Raw genomic sequence first — 24,341 nt, 5'->3', positions numbered from 1 at the left:
TTCGCATATCTCTGTTTTTGCATGGCATATCAAATTCTTTTCGTTTAGGATATCATAGTAATACATAGCAATAAGAATCAACCAAATCAAATTAACAATCATAGGGAAATGTAAAGATAATCAATAATAATAATTAGTTAGGATATACCTAGTTAGATATTTCCGCTTTTTGTAATGATATATGTAAAACACATTTAAAAAATTTTAATTTAAAATTATTAATAAATTATTGGACATACATTGAAATGATCTTAACTTCTTGAAAGCGCATCTGTTAGATTACTGTTTTAAACGTTCTTCACAAAAAGATTTAAATCCTCTATGTGATCACGTTCAATACCATATCGTTAACAGATACTAGCTTGCATAAAATAAACATTTAACTACTATAATTAATTAAATAGTGTTAAATTTATATCAATGATACCATATACAATTACAATCATCACATAAAAAGTAATGAAATCATAAATTCATTATTAACTTTCACACATAAAAATCATTTTTATCATTTGATCATTATTGCTCATTACAATATCCTTAGCTACTATTTCCAGCAATAAATAAAAAATTTTGTTCTTATATCTAAAATTATCCATTTCAACTTAAAGAATAATAAGTGCTTTTTTTTAAAGCATTTCATGTAGAAAAAATATAATACAAGCAATTATTTATTTATTTATTTATTTATTTATTTAGGTTAGGTTGAATTAAATACATTATGTTCATTATATTTGTAGTATTATCTGTTTTTCTGTATAATGAAAAAATAAATGATAATTTGAATAAATAAGGATATTTCAGTGCTTATTAATTGTAAATATAGGATTTCTGTTCTATTCTAACAACAATTACGTACAAGGGAATATACTACACTGATCAACATGGTATACATACATATATTATAAACGAGATTCAATAAAACAAACATTCAAATACATTTATAAAAATTAACATATATATCTCTTTAGAAATACAATTTTCGTACATTATATAACATACCATTTAATAGTTTATAAAAAGTTACTGATATAATTAGTAATTAATATTAGTATATGTATGCACCAACCCAATGTAATATTTACAAAAATGTTCTATTACATGTATTGTAAATATCATACATTAATGCGCTTCTGGCGATTGCGATAGAAGAACTATAAGAACCAAAAACTGAAGTAATGCCTGTAAAAAATTAGAAAATATATAAAATAAACTTTTGTTAGCAGTTACAATAAATACATTTATCAATAAGTATGAACTATTTAATGTTTAATTTGATATTAATTTCGATTACCTTTTACTGAAACTATAGTACTTCTAAGTTAAAATGTTCCCACTTACCATATAAATTAGTACCAAAATCCTTGCAAGAGGATACCTTCTTAAAAATACTCCTGTACGAATACTAATAGCATCTAACAATGAATAAGCTCGTTTTACTCTTCTAGTAACTCCAGTATCAAATGGAGTTTCTATCAAAAATGTGGGTACTTGAGCTTTAGCGTCATCTGTATCGTTTATGTTATTATACGAAACGTTACGTCGACTATTCCTAAATTCATGCTGTAAAGAAAATATCTCATTATATTTAGTTTTAAATTGTTAATATCGTTATATTTAACTAAAGAATGTCCTCCTTATATTTAACTCGAACGAAAGCACTTTCTATTAATTAACTTACTTCTATTTTTTCTAATTGTAATCTTAAAGCATTTCTTTCAGTTGTTAAAATTTCTAATGCTTGTTGTTTTGAAACCAATGTTTGGGTCAGAGATGTCAATCTTGATTCTACTTTGCTGCTTGGTGTCGAAGCTGCGGATAATTGCACCCTAAGACGAGCAATTTCAGAATCACTTTTTTGTAGTTGTGTAGTATAATTATTACGTTGACGAATTAATTCATCCTTTAATGATCTTATTTCCTACAATAATGATTAGTATTAATCGATTTCACTAAATATAACATATATGAAAAGTAAAAATATATTAATTTACATCTGAATGTAATCTTGCATCTTCTTCTGCATCTAATCTTCTACGCCTTTCTGTAGCAAGAATTTCTTGAGCTTGTATATTTGCTTCAGCAGATTTTTGTCTCATTTTTTCCAATTTTACATCAGCATTCATTAATTCTTCACGTACTATCCTTAATTGTTCAGAACTTTGTTGATTTTCTTCTCTGAGTATATCACGTTCTTGCCTGTCATATAATATAATGTATATTGAAAAGATCTTGTTAAATACTTATCCATTTTACATTTTAAATTTATATTTACCTGAGTTGGTTTAATTCCATAATTGTTATATCATCCATCCCTGTAGACTCATTGCACCTTAATTCTGCTATTAATTTTTCTTTTTCTTGCAATGTTTTTAGAGCTCTAGCTTTATGTTGTTCTAAATCAGATCTAGTGGAGTTTAATTCTAATCTACTTCTTTCTAAAGCTGATTGTAATTCTATTACTTGCTTGGATAATTGTACTTTTTCTGTATATAAAGACTGCAATTTTTCATTCAGAACTATGATTTCTTTTTGATGATCTGTTTCTTGTTTTCCAAGTAGTTCATTCCTTTCTTCTAAGTTTCTTTCTACTTCTTTCAAATACTTTCTTATATACTTATTGTGAGATGAATTCATCAATTTATCTATTTCTGTATTTTCTTGTTTCACATCATACTCGTATTCTTGTTTTATATTATCAGACTTTTCCATAACAGTATGATCTGAAACAAATTTGAAAATCTTTTGAATTTTAAAATTGATGCAAATTAAATAAATTCAAAGTGTAAATTTACCATTATTCAAAACAATATCAGAAGTTTGATTTTCCATTATTTCATTATTTAGGGTATTTATTATTACATTTTTACAAAAATTAGCATTGTCTACATTCACATCATCATGATTAAGATTATCTGGCATCTCTACAGATGTATGGACAAAACTAGGACTAGAGCGGCCACTATGAATTGATAAGTCCGATACAGAATCTGTAGTATCTGTTGGATGTTCAACCATGAGCGATGAAGGTGTTGATGGTGACATTGAAACTTCTGCTACATTATTTTTTGGACTTGAATCTAATGTATTTAAGAAAGTTAGAAGCTCTTCGTCTTTAGACATAACAGAATTTGTTGTCAATGATGAAAGATTTGGTACTGAACGAACATAAGGAAATTCTTTTAATGATTCTGTATGTGTAGAAGGTTTCAAAATTGTATCATCTTGTGTGTTAACACTGAAATATATCAAAGGAATTGTTGTACTTTAGTTAACAATTATTGATGCACATAAAGATTAATATAAATAATGATAAAAAATAACAGAAATTAATTTATTTTTAATTAAGTAAAATTTTAATAAACTTCAATTATGCATACATATTTTTCTAAATTTTTAGTAATTAATACTTTTTACCATGACTCAGAAGAAATCCATGTAACATGTGTCAACTGAGATTGGGATAACTCATATTTGTCTTTATTTAAAACAGCCGCAGTGTTTTTATCTATTTTATTTAATAAATTTTCTGCCTTATCAGCAAGACCTGACAACCATGCCATTTTCATATAAAAACGAAAATATATACTTATACATATACTTCTTATAACTTTGATGACGTTTAACACTTGACAGAATTCATGTCCTCGAACCGTAGAAACTTAACCTAAAAAAACATCCATATATAAAATATCCATATATACATACATATACATATATATATATATATCCATCATTCAATCAGTTCGCTTTATTATAATTCTTTCAAGCAATTCTTTTATTTTGATACTGTAATTATTTAAATTTCTTAATTCAATTAACGAAAAGTATCCTAATGATTTAACAAATATTAATTATTATTTTACTAAACATAAAAATGATTTATGTTGTTATGAATAAAAAAATGAAACTACAAAGTGATTATTTTTACAACTTTCTGATAAATCTGTTAGATATACTACAGTCATATGTTTAATATTTCAATATATATCATACACTTGAATTAGGTATATACATGTACTTACATGACTTTTTATAGATGTTTAATCATAATTTAGTTCATTAATAATAACCAACTACTTGGAAAATAAAAAATATTAAATTGGAATGATTATACGTATATTTAATCATTATGCTTAAAGAATTATATGTAACAAGGCAAGAAGAAACAGAAGCTACTGAAATTTCTAAAAAATACCAATCTTCAAAAATTATGAATATTATAAGTAATATAAATTGAGTTGCTAATAAAAGTAATGACCCAACTTAGTGGTTCATGTGACTTAAAGTCACATTATATAAACCAGAATTAATAAAAAAAATAAATTATTATGAATATATATTCCACGTAAAATTATAAATAAAACATATCAAATCTACAAAATTAATCTAAGTCAAATCCAAATAAAATTTACGTATGAATTTTATATTACGAATGAAAAAAATCACTATGCATAATTTAGTATTATTTCTCAATGACATTTATTCAACTTAAAAGATTATGTTTATTTTGTTTATATAATTATTTCAACAGCTTTTGGATATTTTCGTAACTTTTTTACAATGAACTAGTTCACATTACTAATAGTACTTTTATTTTCTCTGATTCAAAATAAAATTTTAAGCCTTTGCAGAAAGACTTTCAAGATCCTTGATACACTGCAGAAGATTAGCTTTCTCCTGTTCTGGTGTAATAGCTTTTAATACACTATTTGTAATCCATTGTACCATGTGTTTCTGAGCAATCCTACGATCTATATTATCTATTTGGGCATGATAATCCAGGATTTTTTTAACCTGTAAAGAAAATATACACAAGAAAATATACTATGTAACAATTGTTATCAGTAATATCAATTTTTTATGATATACTTAGCTTCTTTATTTGTCTTAATGTTAATATTAAAAAAAATACAGTAAATAATAGAAATTTACTAAAATTTATATAAAAATACGTAAAAATAAGCATGTTACCTCTGTGTAAACAGTTGCCAGATTTTCCCTATAACTAGCTTCTAACTGCATCATAATATTTTGCTTTTTTGCATCATAGATCATTAATTGTCCTTCTGTACGCCACTTTTCCTTTTCCAAATTATTAATTGCAGCATTTTGTTCTTCTATAATTTCATTTTTAGAAGCATTAAGATTATCTTCAACTTCATCAACCTTTTTATCTAGGAATGTTGCAAGTTTGGGTCCAAGTTTGTATGAAACATATAGAATAATAGAAAGCAAACAAATTCCACCATAATATTCGTGTTCTAGGATATACCACTCCTTGGATAATAAGTATGTTGAAAAAGTCGTTAAAAATACATATGGACCTAAATACAAAAGTTACATTTTATAATTTTATAATTAAAAATTACATCTTAAATTAAAGAAGTGGATGAGTATGTTACAAATTATCAATTTACCTGTTGCACCAGTTTTAGGGTAGAAAAAGCGAAACCATTCATCTGGGATGAATCCAAATCTAACTGGAGCTGGTTCGATGGGACGCTTTGGACGTGGTACATTACTTGAGGCAACTGCAGTTGTTTGGATCCCACAAGAAGCTACAGCTTTCAGCTGTGAAGAAACTGTAAAATAAGTTATAGAAATAAAAGAATACAAAAGTGCAGAGATATATTCTACCTACTACTTAAAATTAAATATTAACTAAGAAACTGATTGCAATTCATGCTGTCAAATATGAATGTATTTTACAATTTATGCAACATATTGCTTGAAACATTGTACAATAAAATTAATACAATGATATTTTAAAAGTAAAATATCATACAAGTGATATTACATTATTACATAATGGCAATAAAATAATCGATATAAATTTGACAATAAAAGAAATATTATACGGAAATGATATAAAATTAATAGTACATGAAATCTTTTGCAAAACAATAATTATAATTTGTTATATTTAAAATTTTATCTTACTATTACGGATATTTAATCTTGACAACATTCTGTCTCCCTAATTGTCACGGAAGAATCCAGGACCTCTTACACGAATCCACGAAGTTAGCTGCACAATAGTTCCTAAAGAATTTAATAGATAGTAGAGCAATCTATCATCTAATACAGTAACAAATTAATCATACATTGTGCATAGTAAAATTTTCATCAAATATTATTTAATACTGTGCACATTTTGTTATATAGATATGAATTAAAATTATTTAGAATATTATAAATTCATTATTAATAAATCCCTATATCATGTTTTTAATTGAAAACAGTACTTTAGAATGCTTATAATTTACAAATTTTGTAAACTCCTTAATGAAAATTACTGTGGCTTTTCTTAAAATTGTGCAAATTTAAAAAAAAAGTAAATTTTTTTCAGTAACCAATATGCAATTTCAATGTACAAGTTTATATGATATAAATAGACACTTTCAAAAAATACATATTTAACATTTATGTTTTAAAGCAACATTTTTAATTTTGTTTGCTCTATAATACTATTTTTAAATTACATTTTTATTTTAAATTATTTATATATGAAAAAGGACTAATTTGTAATTTGCTATAAATATTGAATTTTATATGTAACTGTATTTAAATATGTTTAGTCGTTATATATGTATATGTTATTATATTATACTAAATTATATTAAATTATCTTATTATATATTAAATTAATATATTATTAGAATATTATTGTTATTGTATATTGTTATTATATTAAATTATACATAACAATAATATTATATATTAGCGAACTATTATTTTTAACTTCAGAAATTTTTCTATAATAAATAATAAATGTAAATACAAATGTATTGATTAAGTAATGTAAAATAAGGAATTTATTAGAATTAATAGAATGAAGCATAAGCATTAATTTGAAAAGTAAAAAGTAACAAAAAATAACATTTAAATAACGCCATAGTGCTATCACGTGAACTTGCCTTTAGTATGATTATCGAAGTTGACTCAATGATCGTATCTAGAAACAGTCTATAGTGAAACTTGAGTGACACTAATCGACAGTTAATGGTTACAGCTGCAGCAATCAAATCTTATTTACATTTACTATAGAAATATTCGGTATAAACCAAGAACGAAATTTAAACTAATCGATTGTGTACGCAAATGAAAAATTGTACATTTGTCCAACCATGTAATCGCCGAAAGTGGCCGGAGAAAGGATGGCACTGACTCAGAAGACAGATAAATACTTTGCAAACTGGCTTTAAACTATTTATTATTGTTAATAATTAATAGTTCAAATTTCTTAATACAATTTCTTGTTATCTTATCCTCGACAACTTTTGTATAGTCTTTCTCAGGACTTGAGTTGCAACTTTAGATTATTTATTAACGCATGAACTAACAATCCGAATTTCTTGATATTTTTTGATAAATAAAGTTGGGTTCTAAATTCAATTCAATTTTTTACTTTTAAGTATTAACTCTTTTCAGTACAAGTTGGAATAAACGATCGTTTAGAAACGTCAATCTTTTTAAATCATTTGAGTCACAAGCATCAATCCACGTACCTTTTTCCTGAAAAAATCTAAAACAAAACGTAACATTGTAAAGACGAAACGTGTAATATATCAAGAGACTGAATTTCATATTTAAATTATATGTATAAATCTCTAAAAGCATGTTACGTTATCGCGTGAATGTATCCTTGTCTTACATATAGCTTTAGTAATCTAAAAAGATTGACATGTATCCTTGCAATGTTGTCAACCACGTACAAATGTTTTACAATTTTTTAAATAGAATGTGTATGGAAACTGTCCAGAGGTTCGATGCGTAGTACGGCAATGGAAAAATTAGAACTTGGAGATTCCGAAGTTTGGAATCAAGCAAATCCGAAGTATCACAGGATCGTTGCTACATGCAAATGTAACAATCAACAATGCGTTAGCTAACTTTGCAACCACATGCATGTGCTATAATGGCTTCCAATCTGGTTTTACTTTTGTCAATTAATACATAAACAGGCACTGTACAAAACTACTTGTAAAAATTATTATAGTGGTCTTACAAATAAAAGTTACTCATTTCAGTAAAACGAAAGATTTTCATTTGAATATTTCCCTTATTTCGACAAGCAGTGCAGATCAGCGCTCCGCGAGTACCAACCCATGTTCTCGTTTCTTGAAAATCACCATAAATCTGTAACAAATAGTTATAAAATATAAAATTAATAATTATTACTCTTTATTCTTGCCGTATTATTTTATAAGTATGGCTCTACTAAATACGACACGCTATTGTTTAGGAAACGTTGTAAAAACACGTAAGAGCATATTATAATTCTATTAATTATCATTAATTATTAATTTCTATTAATTATACAACGTACTAATAAGTTTAGTTACTTTTTAAACTATCAACATATAAATTATAATTTTAGCTTAATACTTTGATCTGCTCATAGTAACAGGTGTTTTTTTTAAGAATGTTGAGCTACAATATATGACTTTTTTAGGAATTCAACACGCTTATAAAATGAATTATTCTAGTATCAAAAGTCTTGATAAATATGAGACTTTAACAATATCAGTACCCAAAAAATGGATTTATATGGTACAGTTAAATAGGCCTGAAAAGCTTAATGCGCTAAATGATACTATGTGGAGGTATATATTTCTATTAAATCTTAATTTAGTTACATCTGAGGTTTAATATATTTATTTTGGTGACTGTACAGAGAATTTAAGATTTGTTTCGATCAACTAGCTTCAGAACCAGAATGTAGAGTAATAATTCTGTCAGGTGCTGGCAAAACATTCTGTGCAGGTATTATATTTCATTTTATAAATATTCAATATAGCTGAAAAAGAATTTAATACTAGACAAATGTTGTAGGTATTGACCTACAAGATGTAATGAAATTTGGTCAAGATTTGGCAAAGCATGAAGATATTGCACGAAAATGCAAAATTCTACAATTAAGGATCAAAGAGTATCAAAAAAGTTTTACTGCAATAGAAAAGGTTGTATGACATGTATGATAATTTTCAATTACTTATGCAGCGTTTATTAATATTCCCTTTCCTTCTTTTTTTTAAATTATCTTCTAGTGCCCAAAGCCAGTGATTGCAGCCATACATGGTGCATGCATTGGAGGTGGTGTAGATATGATATCTGCAGCAGATATTCGCTATTGTTCTTCAGATGCATGGTTTCAAATAAAAGAAGTTGCTTTTGGAATGGCTGCTGATGTTGGTACATTGCAAAGATTTCAAAAAATTATAGGTTCTGACAGTTTAGTAAGAGAACTTGTTTATACTGCAAGGAAATTTTCAGCTACTGAAGCTTTACAACAAGGTTTTGTGAGTTGTTTACTTGATAATCAAGAAAGGTAAAAAATGTTTATATTTTATACAAGTAACAAGATAATGAGATCTTGATTCTTGCTATTTTTGAGAATAAGTAATTCAGTTAAAGATATATCTTTTTCTTTTTAGTTTATTAAATAGCTCACTTGCACTTGCAGAAGAGATAGCAAATAAAAGTCCAGTTGCAGTGCAAGGTTCAAAATTAAGTTTAATTTATTCAAGAGATCATTCTGTTCAGGAGGGTTTGGATCATATTGTAAGCTTCAATATTTTTCCACCTGCAATAACAATTATTTATATATATATATTTATACATCTTTTCTAAATTATATTTTAACAGGCTATGTATAATCAAAGTATGCTTCTAAGTGAAGATTTTATAACTGCCGCTGTATCACAAGCTACCAAAGGTGATCTTCCGATATTTTCTAACTTGTAAAATTAAAATTTTGTGATATGTATTATATATATAATAATACATGCATACAAGGTGAAAGTTAACATGTCCTTTTAAAGAAAGAATAAGAAATATATTTTATACTTTTACAATTATTTTGATACTAACACCTTTTTTTAATAAATTGTACTTCCTTTAATAAATTGTTAATTCAATAAATTATACAACTGTATTGATCAAATTAGTGTTAAGCAAGTGTCTGGTAAGTTAATAAAAGACTGTCCAATTTAGGTTTTTTAGGCATGACTTCTAATTTAGCAGCATCCAATGCATCCACAATGGAATATACATTGATCTCATCAGGTATTTTTACCTATGTATAAAAAGTATGGAAGAATATTCTATATTTTATTTTAATTACACATTTTAATTTCAATTCATTTATATCTAAATTTGAATATAACAGTTTCACCATTTTTTGTGGTAGGTATTGTGTAATAAAATTATAAATATAATAGCATATATTAAAAGGTATCAATACATACGAGCAGTAAGTTAATATAATGTTCATAATTAATTTTTCTTGTTTGTGGATCACATGCAATAGCCATCATGTTACTTATTTCTTCCTTTGAAAATGGTTCTCCAATTTCCATCATTGCTTTTTCTAGATCTTCTCGCATAATATATCCTCGATTTTCGGGATCTAATAATTGGAAAGCTTTTAATAAATCTTCTGGTTCTGCTGGTTTAAATCTAAATTGAAATTCAAAATTAATAGCTTTGAGATTATATATATATATATCAAGAATGTAAATACCACAAGTCACAATTTTTTATTTTTAGTAAAACTAAAATTTATAAGAAACTTACTTGCGTTCATTAATAGCTTTAGACATATATTCTAGAAACTTATTTAATGGCACACAATTGTTTACTACATCTTCCACTTCAACTTGTATTTCTTGTAATTCTGCTTCAGTAATAATACATCCTAATGCCCTAATAATGGTTCCCAAATCTCTAACGTCTATTTCACCAGTCTTTGCAGTATCAAATATATCAAATATTTCGCACAGTCTTTTCTCCAGCAATGTTGGTTCTGAAACTGGCACTGTATAAAAAGTATGTGTTAAATATGAAAATATATGAAAAATGTATAACATAAAATTACAATAAGCAAACAGTATAAATTAAATAATAATAGTAATAATAAAGCAATATATTACATTGCGCCATTATATTTTTGTATCTCGTACATAGAAGTTATATGGTAAACTATATTTTATTTACAGTCTTTTGTATACATACATACATATATGAGATTAGCACTCAATAATTGTTTGATCAATATAATGTTGCAGTACATACATTTTTACACACCTATACATTTTTATCTATGTAAAATCAAGCTTCCTCTCTCATAGTAATGTATAATATTTTATATACTTATAATTTATAAATTATACATACATCGTGCAGATTCAAATTTCGTTAATCGTCGTAACATAATACTTTGTCTAATAGATTCTCGACTTGGTTGAGTTGCAAGTTCCTGTACTGCTGATTCCATTGTATATATTAAATTTTAATTCGAATTCGTTTTGAGGGTATACCAAGTTATAGAAATATAGAAAAGATTTTAAATGTATTTCAATCTTTATAAAAATTTATTGCCTAAATTAATATTGTATACGTTTTCTTGACAAAATAACTCGTGAATTTAGCAAGTTAAAAAACATTACATTCATGATCTGTACAAAATTCATTTAGTTAATGTATTTATATACACTCACATTCGTTATAATGATTTATATTTAAATTTCAACTATGTTTACAAAAATCTTAATTTAACCATGTATGTTTTATGAAAAGTATAAATATAAGTAACTATTATTATTTGGAATAGGAAAAATATTCTTTCAGTTAAATTTTTCACCATTCAAGAACCAAATGGAAGAATCTTTAAAATATTCTTCTTTTGAAATGATGAAAAGGCACTATCTTAAAAATGAGCCGTTTGTCGATCTATCTCCGTAAGATCTTCTATTATTTCTTGTACACGTGTTCCAATCTTTTTTGCTACGTCTATCTTTTCATTGTTAGGTAAATAAAGATAACGCCAGACTAAGTCACCATCAATAATACCCCTTGCAGGATTACCTTGAGTTCGAATATGACTTTTATAAGTACTAAAAAAATAAAAAATAATGAATTGTAACAAATATTTATTATTTAAATGTTAATAAATAACCTCTTTTAATATAATAATTACCGATATGCTTTGGGATTTAAACCAGCAATGTGGCAAATGTGTGTTACCAGAACATTTTGTAACATAAGTAATCTTCTATATGTTTTTTCTGGTACGGGTAAGATATAACCAAGACTACCATCAAGTGATGCTAACAAAATAAAATTGTTACAAATTTATTTAAATATTTAAGTGAGAAAATTTTTTAAGTTGAACTCACCATACATAGTAACATGTCTTTTATCTGCACCAGAGAAATGCTTTTTATCATTTGCTGGATCTGAAACTCTGCATTTTATACGAAAAAATGTGTTTACTTTTTGTCCAAGATGAAAATCAGCTTTTCTAATTAGTTTTTGTCCTCCAAGACTTTCTCGCGATTCTGGTTGGTACATAAATAAAGCCATATTACTTTCACCATCAGCCACAAGAAATCCTAAATTAGTATTGTCAATTAAATATTCAATAGTATAAACTTCAGCTGGCCTGAAATCCTGAAAAAGATATTCTCTTAAAAATTTCCCTACTGAAGAAATAAAAAATTATAAAAACACTTGTACTTACTCTACTGACAAGAGATAATGTTCTATATTCTTCTTGAAATCTTAATAAACTAATAGATTTATATACATCAGCTATTAAAATTAAGCTTTTAATGCTTAACATTTGATGAATGTAAATTTGTGTATCTATGAAAGCAACCCCAACAAGATCATTATCTTTCAATTGCCAAATATAAATTTTTTGGCCAACTGCTGACACTAGAAAGCCAGATACTTGTGTAATTGCAGTAATCGGACCTTTTTGTTCTTTTGCATAAATTTGTTTGAATCTATTTTTTGTTAAAGGTTGACCAGGTTCAGGTACAACTTCAATTATATCGAATATAAGTATCTATAAAATAAATCTCTAAATAAAATCCAATATATATTTAATGCATTTCATATAAAAGTAAAATTCACCCTTCCTCTGCTTGTAATATCTTCACCATAATTATAATTTGTTCCCAATACTATGTAACCTTTTAAACCAGATCGTGTACCTTCATAAGCTAGAGAAACGTTCTTTAAACAAGTAACATGTTCCCACTGATCAAGTTCAATTTTAGTATTGGGAATAGTTTCCCATGAAACAGGTGAAAACAATACTATTGAAAATTGTTCTTGTGAAGGGTAAATAAATCGTTCTGGTCGTTCTTCTTCTGTAAATTCCTTAAAAATAATAACAAAAATGTTATTTTTATTTTCGCGATTTTATTTTAGATGTTATGCTTTTATTTATACCTTATCTTCACCATTGAATCTATAATAACTTTTAAGTGGTTCAGCTATACTTGTTATGACACAGTAAGTTTTACTTTCAAGATGATATGTAACAAAATGTGGTGTACATCGTAATGGTACTTTTCTAACAGGCCATGGAGCATCATATGATAAATGAGTTGGTAAAACACATATTCTCAATTCTTCCTAAAATTAAAATGTAAAATGTACACCTACACTCTAACTCAATTTTAGTAATTATAATAGATAATAATTATTAATCGTAATAATAAAAAATATAAATTATATTAATCTGAATAATGATACCTTTCTATTGAAATATAGAAATCCTTGTGGACAATTTATATTATTAAAAGGTGCAAATGAGGTAACAGGACCATCAATACCCATTGGATGAGTACGTAATTCACCACGTCCTGTAAGAAATATCCAATGAGGATAATCACTGCAAATAAATACACCATTGTATCCAGCGATATTACTAAAATAACGCATCATGCAATGTCGAGTTTCATTCATCATAGGTATATCCTCATCCCTTGGTTTTGGTCTATGAAGGAAATTAATAATTACAAATCATGAAAATAAAAACACTACAATTAAAAAATATATATATACCTTAACTGTCCTGGTATTATACCATGATCTAATTTTTTAAATCTTAATTTTAAATGACCTTTTGGATATCTATATGCTTGATAAATCTGAAGTTCAGAATCAAGTCGTACTAACAGCATTGGCCTATTTCCATGATGACCCAATGCTACCATTAAAATTTCTCGCACCTAATTATATGTTATTTAATCAATTCATAGTTAATTAATTAATTATATTTTTTATTTAATTTTATATGTATGTTAAAATATAATATTAAATTCAATTAAATTATTTACAATACCTGCATTTCAGGATTAGGAATTTCATTTACAGGCGTTGTTTGTAATGTTGTAGATTCCATACTGTCATGTAACACATATTGTCCATATCCAAAATTGCGGATAAGATAGGATAAGCGTAAGTCAGGAAGAGAATAAATTTCTAGCGTTCCGCTATCTCTATATACTAATAACCAATATGTTGGTTTTATCTCTTGTAAATGTTTTTGCCACCTATGTATGTCAAGAATATTTAAATCTATATTTTATTTTGTATATTTAAATTTATATTTTAATATGAAGAGAATATAACATATTGAATTGAATATTTTAAATATGTTATGTAATAATATGTATATGTATGTCGGGTTTACATTAGAATTAGAGTTCGGGGCGTGAAACGAAACTTCGTTTGGATTATACATTGTCGTTGAGAAGACATTGACTAGTGCAAATACGATTATTATAGAATTGGACAAGTAACCGTGGTAATTAGATACTCGAGAAACTAATGACAATGATCCTAGGTTCAATAACGAATCCGCGGTCGACGGGATGATAGATGAACGTGCTCACAAAATCTAAGTCGGACGCGTAATATTCACTGATCGTAAAGTGTTACTCTATTCGTCGATGGGACCGCGAGAAAGAATGACTTTCCGTCCCAACAATGCCACAGAGGAAAACTATATGGGGTGTGTCTAAGGACACGAGATCATCGGATTCGTCGAAAAAAGCCTTCGTTCGGAAAGTAAGGGAAATTGGCGTCGGTGCGGCTAATTGGTCAATCTCCATATCGGTGGTTAGAAAAGGATGCTAGCCGCCCTCGAGGGAAAGTTGCTAGTGGGAGACGTCGTTCGTTGAAAAAAAATAGATCTCCCCTATCTTCCCGCAGTTGGGACAAAGACTGTTTGTCTGTTTGAAGGACTTTAGGTAACTAGATCTTAATGTTTATAATGGCCCTCGGGCTAGCTGATTACGCACTGTGGAGACGCATCGGCATCTGGTAACCATCATACCCGAAGAATAGGACATCTGGCAATCATCTTACTCGAAGAATAGCGCCTGCGTGTGGCGAGCCACGGGACAGAAACCGTTGGAATGTTTACAGTCGCGTGCCGCTACAAATATTTCTTTTAAGGAGAGCTATAGAATTACTCCGTACCTTTGTTAGATAAAGCGTTCATCCCGTGACCGCGGCCACATTCGGCGACTGGCTGGGCCTTGAGCCCAAGCTCATTATCACAAATCTCGAACAAATACAATCGGATCGAAAGACGACAATTGTTTAATTACGCCTATGATAGAATCTAGATTACGGTGTTAGGGGATTATCCCGAAGTTCCAAAGGGGAGGCTTCGATGTCCTTTCATCTCCGACATGTATATGTTATTTAATATAGTATCAATGAATAACTTTGAATTGAAATAAACTTACCAAGGAGTTCTTTTAGATACCCCTTCAGATGTTTTAGTATGTGATGGTGTAGGCATTTGAAAAGCTGGTGCATCACCATACAGTAGATCATCTTCATTATCAATATTACCAACAATAGGTGGTTCTTCTATATTGTGTTCTTCTTCAGGTGCTTCATCTTCTACATTTTCAGGTAATTGTGTTGTAAATATTCCGCTAACATCTCTATAAGCACATAATGCTTCTATTTGAGGACGCTAAAATTTGGATAAAATAAGAGAGTTAATCAAATACTACAATAGAACAATAATAAACACATAATAGCGTTATAAACTTACAAATAATAAATTGGCTGCTTGAACATGCAATTTTGCAGTTCCACGCCCTTCTCTTAGAGTCAATAACATGACCTGTCCATCTTCGGAAAGTAATGTCACATAAGGATCTGCACAGCTTGCATGTACAATTGGGCATCCAAGATCTATGGGCATGTGTTGAATCTGTAATTATGATATGAATATTTATATTTAAGTACAATTGGAATAACATTGTATGTACCTGTTCAATTCCTTGTAGAAGGCGTACACCCATTTGAGTAACTTGCACTATGTATCTATTTGCACCAAGATTTCCAGCAAATATTGTACTTCCTTGTGTACTGAATCCACTTTGATCTACTTCATTAATTTCTTGACCAGTTTGCAGTATCTAAATATAAGATATTTTAATCTTAAACAATATATTACTATATTTAGAAACTAAAAATTATGGCTATATAGAAAGTATAGTACCATTGTTGAATCTTCTTGACTTAGAATTAAAAAAGCATGGCTTCCTTCTGCTTCCGGTCTTATTTGTTCATCGTTATTTAATGTACCAATAACAGTCCACATATCTTCACATCCTGGCAATTCAAATGTAGTAACAACCTGTTTTAAATGTAAACAGTATTTTTATCATATCTTGTAAAATATTTGAATTTAAATAATTCACAAATTATTCAAAGTATAAAACAATTATTTACTTGAGGCCGAATAGAACGTTGAAGGACACAAAGTGCCCCATTTTTACCATATCCAGAAGTTGTAACAAGTTCAACATCAGGATCTTGACTATGTGAAAATTCTTCTGATAGAAAAGCTGGTTCACCCATAGATATGTTGCCACATGGACCAATATTTAACAAACTATCACATACCTGCAAGAATTTAAGTGCACGTTTGTAATACCTTATTGTTTTCAATCAGTTATTTGTCATAATATATAAAAATACTTCAAATATATATGATGTGATCTGGATGGAAGTATGCGTTTCTCTCTCACTTCCATACACTTCTAATTCTTCTGGATCTTTTATATCTAATACATCAGATGCCATCCAATCTCCTATGAAATCTTGTTTTATTTTTTTTGCTGGAGTTTCTTCAGTCTCATTTTCTTCGAGTATTATTTCGTTCTCATTCGTATTTTGTAAATTTTCTGGTTCTTTTTCAGTAAATCTTAATAATAGTGAATTACCAAGACGAGATCCCAGAAACAGATAATTATCTTCACACATGCACACCTAAGTTTTATGATATTTTATACAGGGAAAGATGTTTTTATATAAAGTATATAAAATTAAATTATATTACGTTATGCTTACACATGATGTTAATACACTTGCTGCAGCTTTGTCAAAATGGAAACCTCTTACCGAACGCATACTATCCGCAAATAAGGATAACACATACAATTCTCCACTTTTTAATGAAATGACTAAACGATCTGAAGATATAAATGCAACTTGTGAACCTTCTAAGCTTATTTTTACTCCTTCTTGTGGTTCTATAATAATAATAAGATATTAATAAATATTAATAAAACATTAATAAATTTAGCTGTATTTTGAAATATATATTATTTAATACCAACTTAATGGAAAATTTGTACTGGTTTCTGCTAGACTATTTAGGGATACTCCATAAGGTGGTATACTTTGATTTAAATAAATAAGAGAATTGACTGCCATAATTAAAGTACCACCAAGCGGTTTCTTCACTGGTACTGCTTGATAGCAATCAAATGGTAAATTTGACACAGACCAAATTATAGGGTGTACTCTTTGTTGAATATTTAATGATATTGCAACCATAGCACAAGTATCTTGTCTAACTGCAATACGTCTAAAATTTTACATTATATTTATTATTTTATTAAAAGTTGAATCAAACAAGTTCAATTAAACATATTAAAAATCTTACCCAGAAAATGTCCTTACTGGCTCATATAATATTAATAATGTTGGTTCATAATAACCATGTAAAAATTGTAAATCTATTATGTTATCCATTTTCTCTTCTAAGCTTTTTAGTACAATCATATATGATGATAATATAGGAGTTTTATTGGATAACGCTTTTGAATTATCTAATAAATCTCCATCATCAAGACTTGGATCCTTCTTGAAAGGTAAGACAACTAATTTTCTACCATATATTAACATTACTGCACATCTACCTTCAGGATCTACTCTAACTATTGGAATATGGTGATGATTTGTCCACCCATCCTAAAAAAATGATACAAATAATTATGTCATGTCTTGGATTTGCAATTTATCCTATATTTTGAAACATATAAGTTTTAAATATTTTTTAACAATGTTAATTACCCGTATTTCTTCTTCTTCAAAGTAATGTAGAGATACTGTTCTAAGGTCATGTGTATCTTGATCATACTCTACAACTGATAATTTTGCATCACGAAAGCTTAACAAAAGAGAATCTCTTTGAGATCCAACAAGAGTTACAGCTTGCATTGACATTACATTTCCGTGTAAAGTATATTGAGATAAACATTCTAATTTCATTTTCGGTGGACGCGATTCTAAAAAAAAGTAATATTTAACTACGCTACTTAATCTGTTTCTTTTCAAATAACAAATAATTAGTTGAATATACCTGTGTATTTTTCTTTCTTCGTTATATCCACATCTGGAATTAAACGAAATATTCTAATAATATTTGCGCCGGCTACTGCGAGACATTTTTCTGAACGATTAAAGAAGTAACACGTTATTGCGTGCTCTACTCCTGTAGCTGGATGAGTACTTTTACATATCGAATACATTTTGTTATGACATTACAAAATCATATTCTATAAAGGTTAGTATACACAGTGCAATACTTCTTTTATTGTTGTATGAAGTATGTACTTATATATTTTGTATTCAGTATTACATGCTATTTGATATAACATACCACTACTCAAATACAAAATGCACTACTTCCAATTTATAACTAGTTGCATGTAACTATTATAAATTGGTATAGATTTGTGGTTCCCTCTAACGTGAGTATCTTGTATGATAATAGGGTAAATTCTAGCGCTGCGAATTTAACTGTACAGTAGCGTAGCCGAGGCAACGAACAAAAGTTATTTAACAAATTTATTTATTAAATGTCAAAATAATTTATCAGTAACAACTGTGATCACTCTCAAATTTCGCATTTATTTTCATGACCGTGGGAAAGAACATTGCCAAGGCATAAATCACTCGCTTTCTAATATTGTAAACTCCAATCAAATTGATGTTTATTAGCATTAGTTAATAAGAATTTATCTTATTGAACAACAAATAAATTGGCTAATCAACAGATAAATGGGCTACTCTGCAACCTAAAAACAGAGAAAATCGTTAGAATGTTGAGCCGTTAGAGCTGTCATGCTCAGAGTCTAAATAAATTTTATTAAAGCGCAAATCTTTGTTAAAGTAGTCAATCTATTATAAATATTCATTTTTAAATATAAATTATTTTTCAAGTTAATCTTTCTCGTTGTTTATTTTTTCATTCAAACGTTGAGTTAGTTTTCGAATTGTTTGAAGTTGTAACGCGAACAGTTACAGGCTGTAACCGCGCTAAATTCCCCAAAACCTTGGAAAGATCACACAACATAACTTACAGTCTATAGTTTATGATTCCAAGTTTATTAAATATAAAAAATAAGCGTAATTATTATATTACTTTTGTTAGAATTTTATTTTTGACCTAATAATTTAGCTATAATCATAATTTTCTGAAGTACGTAAAAATATGAAATTGCTTACTTTTGTAACCAATAAGGTTAAAGAGAAATAAAATAATATTTAAAATGAATTTGCGTATCTTTTATATGTTTTATGTTATGTCTTAAACCAAGCTATTAAGTGTGTTAAGCACCGCGAGAAAGGTGGACGGTGAATTGTAGAAAAGATACGAGATTGTAGATATTAATTTTGTAGTTGTCATACGCAATGTAATGTTTATATAAGGTATAATATTATTTGTGTGATTTGTTAAGATAGTTTATATTATTATCTATGTAAAAGGATAAATATAAATATATCTTTATACTTAAAATGAAATACAAATAAAAGATATTTTTTTATATTAAATATAATAAATATAAATACAAGTATTACTCGATATTATATATAATTCTTCATTAAATATAAAAAATGTCAAATGCAATAAGTGGAAAAAACTTGTTACGGCCAGCTGGATTGCAATGTAAAAATCTTCAAGAATATTTAAAATCACGTCCACCAGAAGTATTAAACAAATTATATCATAATCCTCCAATTTGCTTGGCTGTGTTTCGGGAATTGCCAGTAATAGCAAAACATTATGTTATGCGATTATTATTTGTTGAACAACCTGTACCTCAAGCAGTTATTGCCTCTTGGTGTTCTAAACTTCATTTTGAGGAACATCAAAAAGTAGTTTTGATACTAAATGAACTAAATGTATGGAAAGAAGCATCAATACCAGGTGGACTACCTGGATGGATTTTAAATACTACATTCAAGAAAAACTTAAAAATCGTTCTTTTGGGAGGTGGAAAACCATGGACAATGTCGAACCAATTAGAAACTGATAGTAAACCTAGAGATGTTGCATTTTTAGATTCATATGCATTAGAAAGGTGGGAATGTGTTTTACATTACATGGTTGGTTCACAACAGCAAGAAGGTAATCTATTGAAAATATATCTTTTTAGAACTTTGATATGAATAATTACTATTATTTTACATTATAGGTATATCTGCTGATGCTGTTAGAATTCTTTTACATGCTGGCTTGATGAAGCGAGATGAAGCTGATGGAAGCCCAGTTATTACACAAGCAGGTTTCCAATTTTTGTTATTGGAAACTGCATCGCAGGTACCTAAACAAAATTACCTCTTCTAATACTGTTAGTAAACTAAGATTAAATTTACCAAATAAAAGTAAAAACGTGTAAATTTTATGCTATATTTATTACTTTAAATACATTATAGGTGTGGTATTTTATTTTACAATACCTAGATACAATAGAAGCAAGAGGACTTGACCTAGTTGAATGTCTTACTTTTTTATTTCAATTAAATTTCTCGACACTTGGTAAAGATTATAGTACTGAAGGAATGTCCGAAGGTCTGTCAACATTTTTACAACATTTAAGAGAATTTGGTTTGGTTTATCAAAGAAAACGAAAAGCTGGAAGGTAAAATGTAACATTTCTTTTTATTAAAATAGTTTTAATTATTTAAGATAAATAATAACGTTATATTCAATGAATATGTTTAGATTTTATCCCACAAGATTAGCATTAAATATTGCAACTGGGCAAAATAAACCATTGTCTAGAGATCCAGAGAAGGAGGGTTACATTGTTGTTGAAACAAATTACAGAGTATATGCTTATACAAACTCGAATTTACAAGTAGCTTTACTTGGATTATTTTGTGAGATGTTATATAGGTATGTATTTGAAGAAGTCAAATTCACTCCCTATTGATTGACACTCATATAAAAGGTTAAACTATTTTGTTTATAGGTTTCCAAACCTGGTTGTGTCAATATTAACAAGAGATTCTGTACGTCAAGCTCTGAAAAGTGGAATTACTGCTGCCCAAATTGTAGGGTATGTCTTTATTGAAATAATTCTTATATAAATATATATATATATATAATAAACTATCAAAGTAAACAGTTAATTTGAACTCTGCTATATCAACAGTTATTTGCAGCAACATGCTCATGGTAAAATGATAGAAGCAGGTCCTCCAGTTTTACCACCAACTATAGTAGATCAAATTAAATTATGGGAAAATGAAAGAAATAGATTCATATTTAGTGAAGGAGTTTTATATAGTCAGTTTCTTTCTCAAACTGATTTTGAAGTGCTTAGAGATCATGCTCTTTCTACTGGAGTACTAATTTGGCAAAACGAAAGGTTTGTTTCTATATTAAATATTTTATTTATATATATTTTTTAAGAATTAAATAAACAAATGCTTAGAGTATGAAATATTTTGTTTTTGTAGGAAACGGACTATAGTAGTTACGAAAGCAGGTCATGACGACGTAAAAAAATTTTGGAAACGATATTCCAAAGGTTCCAGTTAGTACAGCAAGAATAGTGCTAGAAAACTACTGTTTACAAACAATTCATATAGTAAAATTTCCTTTTCAATTATAATTATTTTTTCATTTTTAATATTTGCAAGATAAATGATTCATTAAATATTTTGTTATATGCCATAAAGTGTATAAAGTATAAATTTAAATATTATAAATGAAAAACAAAAATGTGTAAGAATATAAAAATCTAAGTCATTTAAGGCGAAAAATAAATATGATCAATTTTTATCAGTTTGTATCAATTATTTATTAACATCTCAGGTTATTTTAATGAAGAAGTTTAACCATTGCCAACTAAAAATTAACAATTCGTCGTAATAAATTACGTAAGCAAATACATATTGTATATTGAGATTTTTAATGAGAAACTAATTTTGTTCTTATTATATAGTTACAGATTACCCGCTTGTACACAATATCTATAATTTTGAAACTTATTTTCTATTTAATAAAATATAAATGATTTTGATAAAATATACAAGATAATTTTTATTTATCATAGCTTTGTTTAAAAAGATAATGTAAAAATGTGATGGAATATTCAAAAATTAATACACAAAATGAATCAGTTCATTTGTATGTAATTTAAATTTGTTTAATGAAAGAAAAGATATTCAATTTTTTGTATAGAGTATCAGTCCCAAATATTAGATGATAAAAGAACTTGCTGTCAGTGCTGTGGTGGTGATGGTGTAGGTTTTGGCATTTTAGATAATAAACTTTGAATTTCTTTCTTTTCATCGTATGTTTTCCATAGTTCATATAAATTAATGATGTAACGTGCAATCTCTTGAATTTTTTCCATATCAGCATTTAATTCAGCAAACCATGCTTTTAAATCTTTTTGTAATATGACACAAGCTATTTGTAAACATCCTAAAAATATTTTCAATGATATATCATAATATAAAAGATATAATACATCCTATTATTAAAGTACTCTTTATATTTTCCTACCAATAGCTATTTGGTGTGGTGGATATAATAAACATACATCTGTACGTAAACTATCATTAATTATACGCCAAGCCAATGTAAGTAATTGTTCATCTGGCCCTACATCTTGAATGAGGATTAGTAAAGGTCGATATGGTTGATATACTATTAAACAACAATCTAGGTGTTCCAGAAGATAAAATTCACATTCTGAGATATGGCTTCCACGATAAGGAAATTCTTGTGAATAGGCATAATTGAATTTATTTTTTACTGAAATATATAATAATAACTATCTTAAATCATCACATATTTCTTTTCTTTGATATAGACTTATTTCATTCGATATTTATCTTATTCTATTTATTATATATAGTATACATACAATTACGTACCTACAGTTTGACAAGCTGCAATTAATCTATTGTGAGAAATAACTCCAAATTCTTCTACCTTTGAAGCTAGAAAAACTGATGTAGGTGCTAGTAATAAAGGATCTATACACTTTAAGCTGTTGCGAGCATAAAATCTTTTAAAATAAACAGTTGCTGTGGCTATAACTTGTTGTCTTAGCTTCAACTGTTCACCCAATACTTGTATTACTGAAAAAGTACAGAAAATACTTATTTAAATTATTTAATAAACAGATATATAAGCACGTGATGTATATAAATGATACAAATACAGTTACATTGAACTCATGGTATAACAATATTCCCTAATCTTCGCAATATTAAGTCACATTGACAACATTTTGGATTAATTGGCTAATCGAACATTTAGCTTACGATTAGAAAAAAAGATGAATAATTTTTGATATTCTTCTTCTGTGAAAATTGAAAGATCATGTTGTCGTTCTCGCACTAAATCCTGTTTATCTAGAAGCCATTGTTGACTAAAAGCATGAAGTATTTATTTGTATTATGAAATAAAGTTGCAAAATAAGAGCTTATGAGAATATCTTACTGATGTGAACTTTGCCAAAAATTGCCAGCCATATTAATATTAAGTTAATTGCCGGAAAAATAAGCAAGTTGTATATCACTGTAAACGTCTCTCGATTATTTCCAGATTCTAAAATATGCCGGTTTGCATTTATTCATTTAGTTGTTATTTACTTTAGTCACTACATATTTATAAAATTTAGTACGAACATCACGACTGTCAACATATTTTCATGGTCACTCGTATTATTTAAATTTATATTTTCTAAAACAATTTTAACGTGATTTAAGTAATCTTGTGTTTGAAAATTTACCAATTTCAATAGATTTAGTGACTTGTACCTATTTGATGCAACATTTCTTCATATCGTCCCGTCAAATTTCCCTATGTTTTCTGCATCGCTATTTGTTAAAAGTTAACCTCCGATAACTTAGATCCATGGTTAGATCCATGTTAAATCCTATACCAGTAACTTTTTAGTACCGGAAATACTTAA

General features: G+C 27.8%; 7 protein-coding genes across 12 annotated transcripts; 2 read left to right on the top strand and 5 right to left on the bottom strand.

Moving 5' to 3' along the window:
* Positions 1 to 705: 705 nt before the first annotated feature.
* On the bottom strand, positions 706 to 3,667 carry LOC100747809 (golgin-84). Of its 2 annotated transcripts, none has more exons than XM_012386508.3 (7): positions 3,418 to 3,667; positions 2,796 to 3,238; positions 2,276 to 2,723; positions 1,995 to 2,199; positions 1,682 to 1,921; positions 1,342 to 1,563; positions 706 to 1,182 (listed from the first exon to the last, which is right to left on the bottom strand). In XM_012386508.3, the coding sequence occupies exons 1-7, from the start codon at positions 3,567 to 3,569 to the stop codon at positions 1,123 to 1,125; spliced, it is 1,770 nt and encodes a 589-aa protein (XP_012241931.1). In that variant the 5' UTR covers positions 3,570 to 3,667; the 3' UTR covers positions 706 to 1,122. The 2 variants fall into 2 exon arrangements, with proteins under 2 accessions (XP_012241931.1, XP_033176993.1); XM_033321102.1 differs by having other exon boundaries at positions 3,411 to 3,583.
* A 791-nt stretch (positions 3,668 to 4,458) lies between these two features.
* On the bottom strand, positions 4,459 to 6,103 carry LOC100747686 (ATP synthase subunit b, mitochondrial). Its single transcript, XM_003490079.4, has 4 exons — positions 5,944 to 6,103; positions 5,421 to 5,585; positions 4,975 to 5,327; positions 4,459 to 4,797 (listed from the first exon to the last, which is right to left on the bottom strand). The coding sequence occupies exons 1-4, from the start codon at positions 5,969 to 5,971 to the stop codon at positions 4,621 to 4,623; spliced, it is 723 nt and encodes a 240-aa protein (XP_003490127.1). The 5' UTR covers positions 5,972 to 6,103; the 3' UTR covers positions 4,459 to 4,620.
* A 1,806-nt stretch (positions 6,104 to 7,909) lies between these two features.
* LOC100743223 (delta(3,5)-Delta(2,4)-dienoyl-CoA isomerase, mitochondrial) lies at positions 7,910 to 9,928 on the top strand. The gene is made up of 7 exons (XM_003490046.4): positions 7,910 to 8,266; positions 8,459 to 8,609; positions 8,681 to 8,769; positions 8,839 to 8,966; positions 9,054 to 9,334; positions 9,441 to 9,567; positions 9,652 to 9,928. Exons 1-7 carry the CDS (start codon positions 8,215 to 8,217, stop codon positions 9,748 to 9,750), a joined length of 927 nt encoding a protein of 308 aa, XP_003490094.1. The 5' UTR covers positions 7,910 to 8,214; the 3' UTR covers positions 9,751 to 9,928.
* On the bottom strand, positions 9,463 to 11,311 carry LOC100743106 (dynein regulatory complex protein 8-like). 3 transcript variants are annotated; one of them, XM_012386464.3, is made up of 4 exons: positions 11,182 to 11,311; positions 10,582 to 10,822; positions 10,254 to 10,464; positions 9,463 to 9,589 (listed from the first exon to the last, which is right to left on the bottom strand). In XM_012386464.3, exons 1-4 carry the CDS (start codon positions 11,279 to 11,281, stop codon positions 9,575 to 9,577), a joined length of 567 nt encoding a protein of 188 aa, XP_012241887.1. In that variant the 5' UTR covers positions 11,282 to 11,311; the 3' UTR covers positions 9,463 to 9,574. The 3 variants fall into 3 exon arrangements, with proteins under 3 accessions (XP_012241887.1, XP_024223933.1, XP_033176998.1); XM_024368165.2 differs by lacking the exon at positions 9,463 to 9,589 and adding an exon at positions 9,922 to 10,081; XM_033321107.1 differs by lacking the exons at positions 9,463 to 9,589; positions 11,182 to 11,311 and adding exons at positions 9,922 to 10,081; positions 10,938 to 10,970.
* Positions 11,312 to 11,355: 44 nt separating this feature from the next.
* LOC100747332 (cleavage and polyadenylation specificity factor subunit 1) lies at positions 11,356 to 18,647 on the bottom strand. Its single transcript, XM_003490076.4, has 20 exons — positions 18,479 to 18,647; positions 18,190 to 18,404; positions 17,780 to 18,087; positions 17,451 to 17,701; positions 17,182 to 17,363; positions 16,810 to 17,100; positions 16,561 to 16,734; positions 16,328 to 16,465; positions 16,095 to 16,244; positions 15,875 to 16,036; positions 15,558 to 15,793; positions 14,144 to 14,354; positions 13,864 to 14,030; positions 13,552 to 13,795; positions 13,246 to 13,431; positions 12,925 to 13,173; positions 12,527 to 12,856; positions 12,183 to 12,456; positions 11,984 to 12,113; positions 11,356 to 11,900 (listed from the first exon to the last, which is right to left on the bottom strand). The coding sequence occupies exons 1-20, from the start codon at positions 18,645 to 18,647 to the stop codon at positions 11,714 to 11,716; spliced, it is 4,254 nt and encodes a 1,417-aa protein (XP_003490124.1). The 3' UTR covers positions 11,356 to 11,713.
* Positions 18,648 to 19,937: 1,290 nt separating this feature from the next.
* LOC100747453 (general transcription factor IIH subunit 4) lies at positions 19,938 to 22,099 on the top strand. Of its 2 annotated transcripts, XM_003490077.4 has the most exons (7): positions 19,940 to 20,530; positions 20,598 to 20,722; positions 20,839 to 21,044; positions 21,128 to 21,301; positions 21,378 to 21,464; positions 21,561 to 21,776; positions 21,868 to 22,099. In XM_003490077.4, the coding sequence occupies exons 1-7, from the start codon at positions 20,017 to 20,019 to the stop codon at positions 21,947 to 21,949; spliced, it is 1,404 nt and encodes a 467-aa protein (XP_003490125.1). In that variant the 5' UTR covers positions 19,940 to 20,016; the 3' UTR covers positions 21,950 to 22,099. The 2 variants fall into 2 exon arrangements, with proteins under 2 accessions (XP_012241758.1, XP_003490125.1); XM_012386335.3 differs by lacking the exon at positions 21,868 to 22,099 and having other exon boundaries at positions 19,938 to 20,530; positions 21,571 to 21,744.
* A 446-nt stretch (positions 22,100 to 22,545) lies between these two features.
* LOC100747213 (cyclin-C) lies at positions 22,546 to 24,315 on the bottom strand. 2 transcript variants are annotated; one of them, XM_003490075.4, is made up of 5 exons: positions 23,867 to 24,170; positions 23,689 to 23,795; positions 23,296 to 23,502; positions 22,922 to 23,173; positions 22,546 to 22,840 (listed from the first exon to the last, which is right to left on the bottom strand). In XM_003490075.4, exons 1-5 carry the CDS (start codon positions 23,896 to 23,898, stop codon positions 22,635 to 22,637), a joined length of 804 nt encoding a protein of 267 aa, XP_003490123.1. In that variant the 5' UTR covers positions 23,899 to 24,170; the 3' UTR covers positions 22,546 to 22,634. The 2 variants fall into 2 exon arrangements, with proteins under 2 accessions (XP_003490123.1, XP_033176997.1); XM_033321106.1 differs by lacking the exons at positions 23,689 to 23,795; positions 23,867 to 24,170 and adding an exon at positions 24,187 to 24,315.
* Positions 24,316 to 24,341: the final 26 nt, after the last annotated feature.

Source organism: Bombus impatiens, unplaced genomic scaffold (genome assembly GCF_000188095.3).
Source record: "Bombus impatiens unplaced genomic scaffold, BIMP_2.2 scf_0389, whole genome shotgun sequence".
NCBI classification, from domain to species: Eukaryota; Metazoa; Arthropoda; class Insecta; order Hymenoptera; family Apidae; genus Bombus; species Bombus impatiens.
Note: the sequence above shows the minus strand (reverse complement) of the source record. Positions and strands in the feature narration are given on the sequence as shown.

Bases quoted from the DNA above. Each gene is read 5' to 3' on its own strand.
- LOC100747809 (XM_012386508.3), bottom strand. From the start codon at position 3,569: ATGAAAATGGCATGGTTGTCAGGTCTTGCTGATAAGGCAGAAAATTTA. The intron at 3,239-3,417 runs GTAAAAAGTATT...GATATATTTCAG, and splicing joins TGGATTTCTTCTGAGTCATG to TGTTAACACACAAGATGATA. The intron at 1,922-1,994 runs GTAAATTAATAT...TCATTATTGTAG, and splicing joins ATGCAAGATTACATTCAGAT to GAAATAAGATCATTAAAGGA.
- LOC100747686 (XM_003490079.4), bottom strand. From the start codon at position 5,971: ATGTTGTCAAGATTAAATATCCGTAATA. The intron at 5,586-5,943 runs GTAAGATAAAAT...CTTATTTTACAG, and splicing joins AAGATTAAATATCCGTAATA to TTTCTTCACAGCTGAAAGCT. The intron at 4,798-4,974 runs GTAACATGCTTA...TTTTCTTTACAG, and splicing joins TGGCAACTGTTTACACAGAG to GTTAAAAAAATCCTGGATTA.
- LOC100743223 (XM_003490046.4), top strand. From the start codon at position 8,215: ATGGCTCTACTAAATACGACACGCTATTGTTTAGGAAACGTTGTAAAA. The intron at 8,770-8,838 runs GTATTATATTTC...CAAATGTTGTAG, and splicing joins TGGCAAAACATTCTGTGCAG to GTATTGACCTACAAGATGTA. The intron at 9,335-9,440 runs GTAAAAAATGTT...TTTTCTTTTTAG, and splicing joins TTACTTGATAATCAAGAAAG to TTTATTAAATAGCTCACTTG.
- LOC100743106 (XM_024368165.2), bottom strand. From the start codon at position 11,281: ATGGAATCAGCAGTACAGGAACTTGCAACTCAACCAAGTCGAGAATCT. The intron at 10,823-11,181 runs GTATGTATAATT...CTTTTTATACAG, and splicing joins GAAATTTGAATCTGCACGAT to TGCCAGTTTCAGAACCAACA. The intron at 10,465-10,581 runs GTAAGTTTCTTA...ATTTCAATTTAG, and splicing joins AAAGCTATTAATGAACGCAA to ATTTAAACCAGCAGAACCAG.
- LOC100747332 (XM_003490076.4), bottom strand. From the start codon at position 18,647: ATGTATTCGATATGTAAAAGTACTCATCCAGCTACAGGAGTAGAGCAC. The intron at 17,702-17,779 runs GTAAGATTTTTA...GTAAAATTTTAG, and splicing joins CCAGTAAGGACATTTTCTGG to ACGTATTGCAGTTAGACAAG. The intron at 16,466-16,560 runs GTAAATAATTGT...CATTTAAAACAG, and splicing joins AACGTTCTATTCGGCCTCAA to GTTGTTACTACATTTGAATT.
- LOC100747453 (XM_003490077.4), top strand. From the start codon at position 20,017: ATGTCAAATGCAATAAGTGGAAAAAACTTGTTACGGCCAGCTGGATTG. The intron at 20,531-20,597 runs GTAATCTATTGA...TTTACATTATAG, and splicing joins TGGTTCACAACAGCAAGAAG to GTATATCTGCTGATGCTGTT. The intron at 21,777-21,867 runs GTTTGTTTCTAT...TTGTTTTTGTAG, and splicing joins CTAATTTGGCAAAACGAAAG to GAAACGGACTATAGTAGTTA.
- LOC100747213 (XM_003490075.4), bottom strand. From the start codon at position 23,898: ATGGCTGGCAATTTTTGGCAAAGTTCACATCA. The intron at 23,796-23,866 runs GTAAGATATTCT...TCATGCTTTTAG, and splicing joins TTTTGGCAAAGTTCACATCA to TCAACAATGGCTTCTAGATA. The intron at 23,174-23,295 runs GTACGTAATTGT...TATATATTTCAG, and splicing joins TGCAGCTTGTCAAACTGTAG to TAAAAAATAAATTCAATTAT.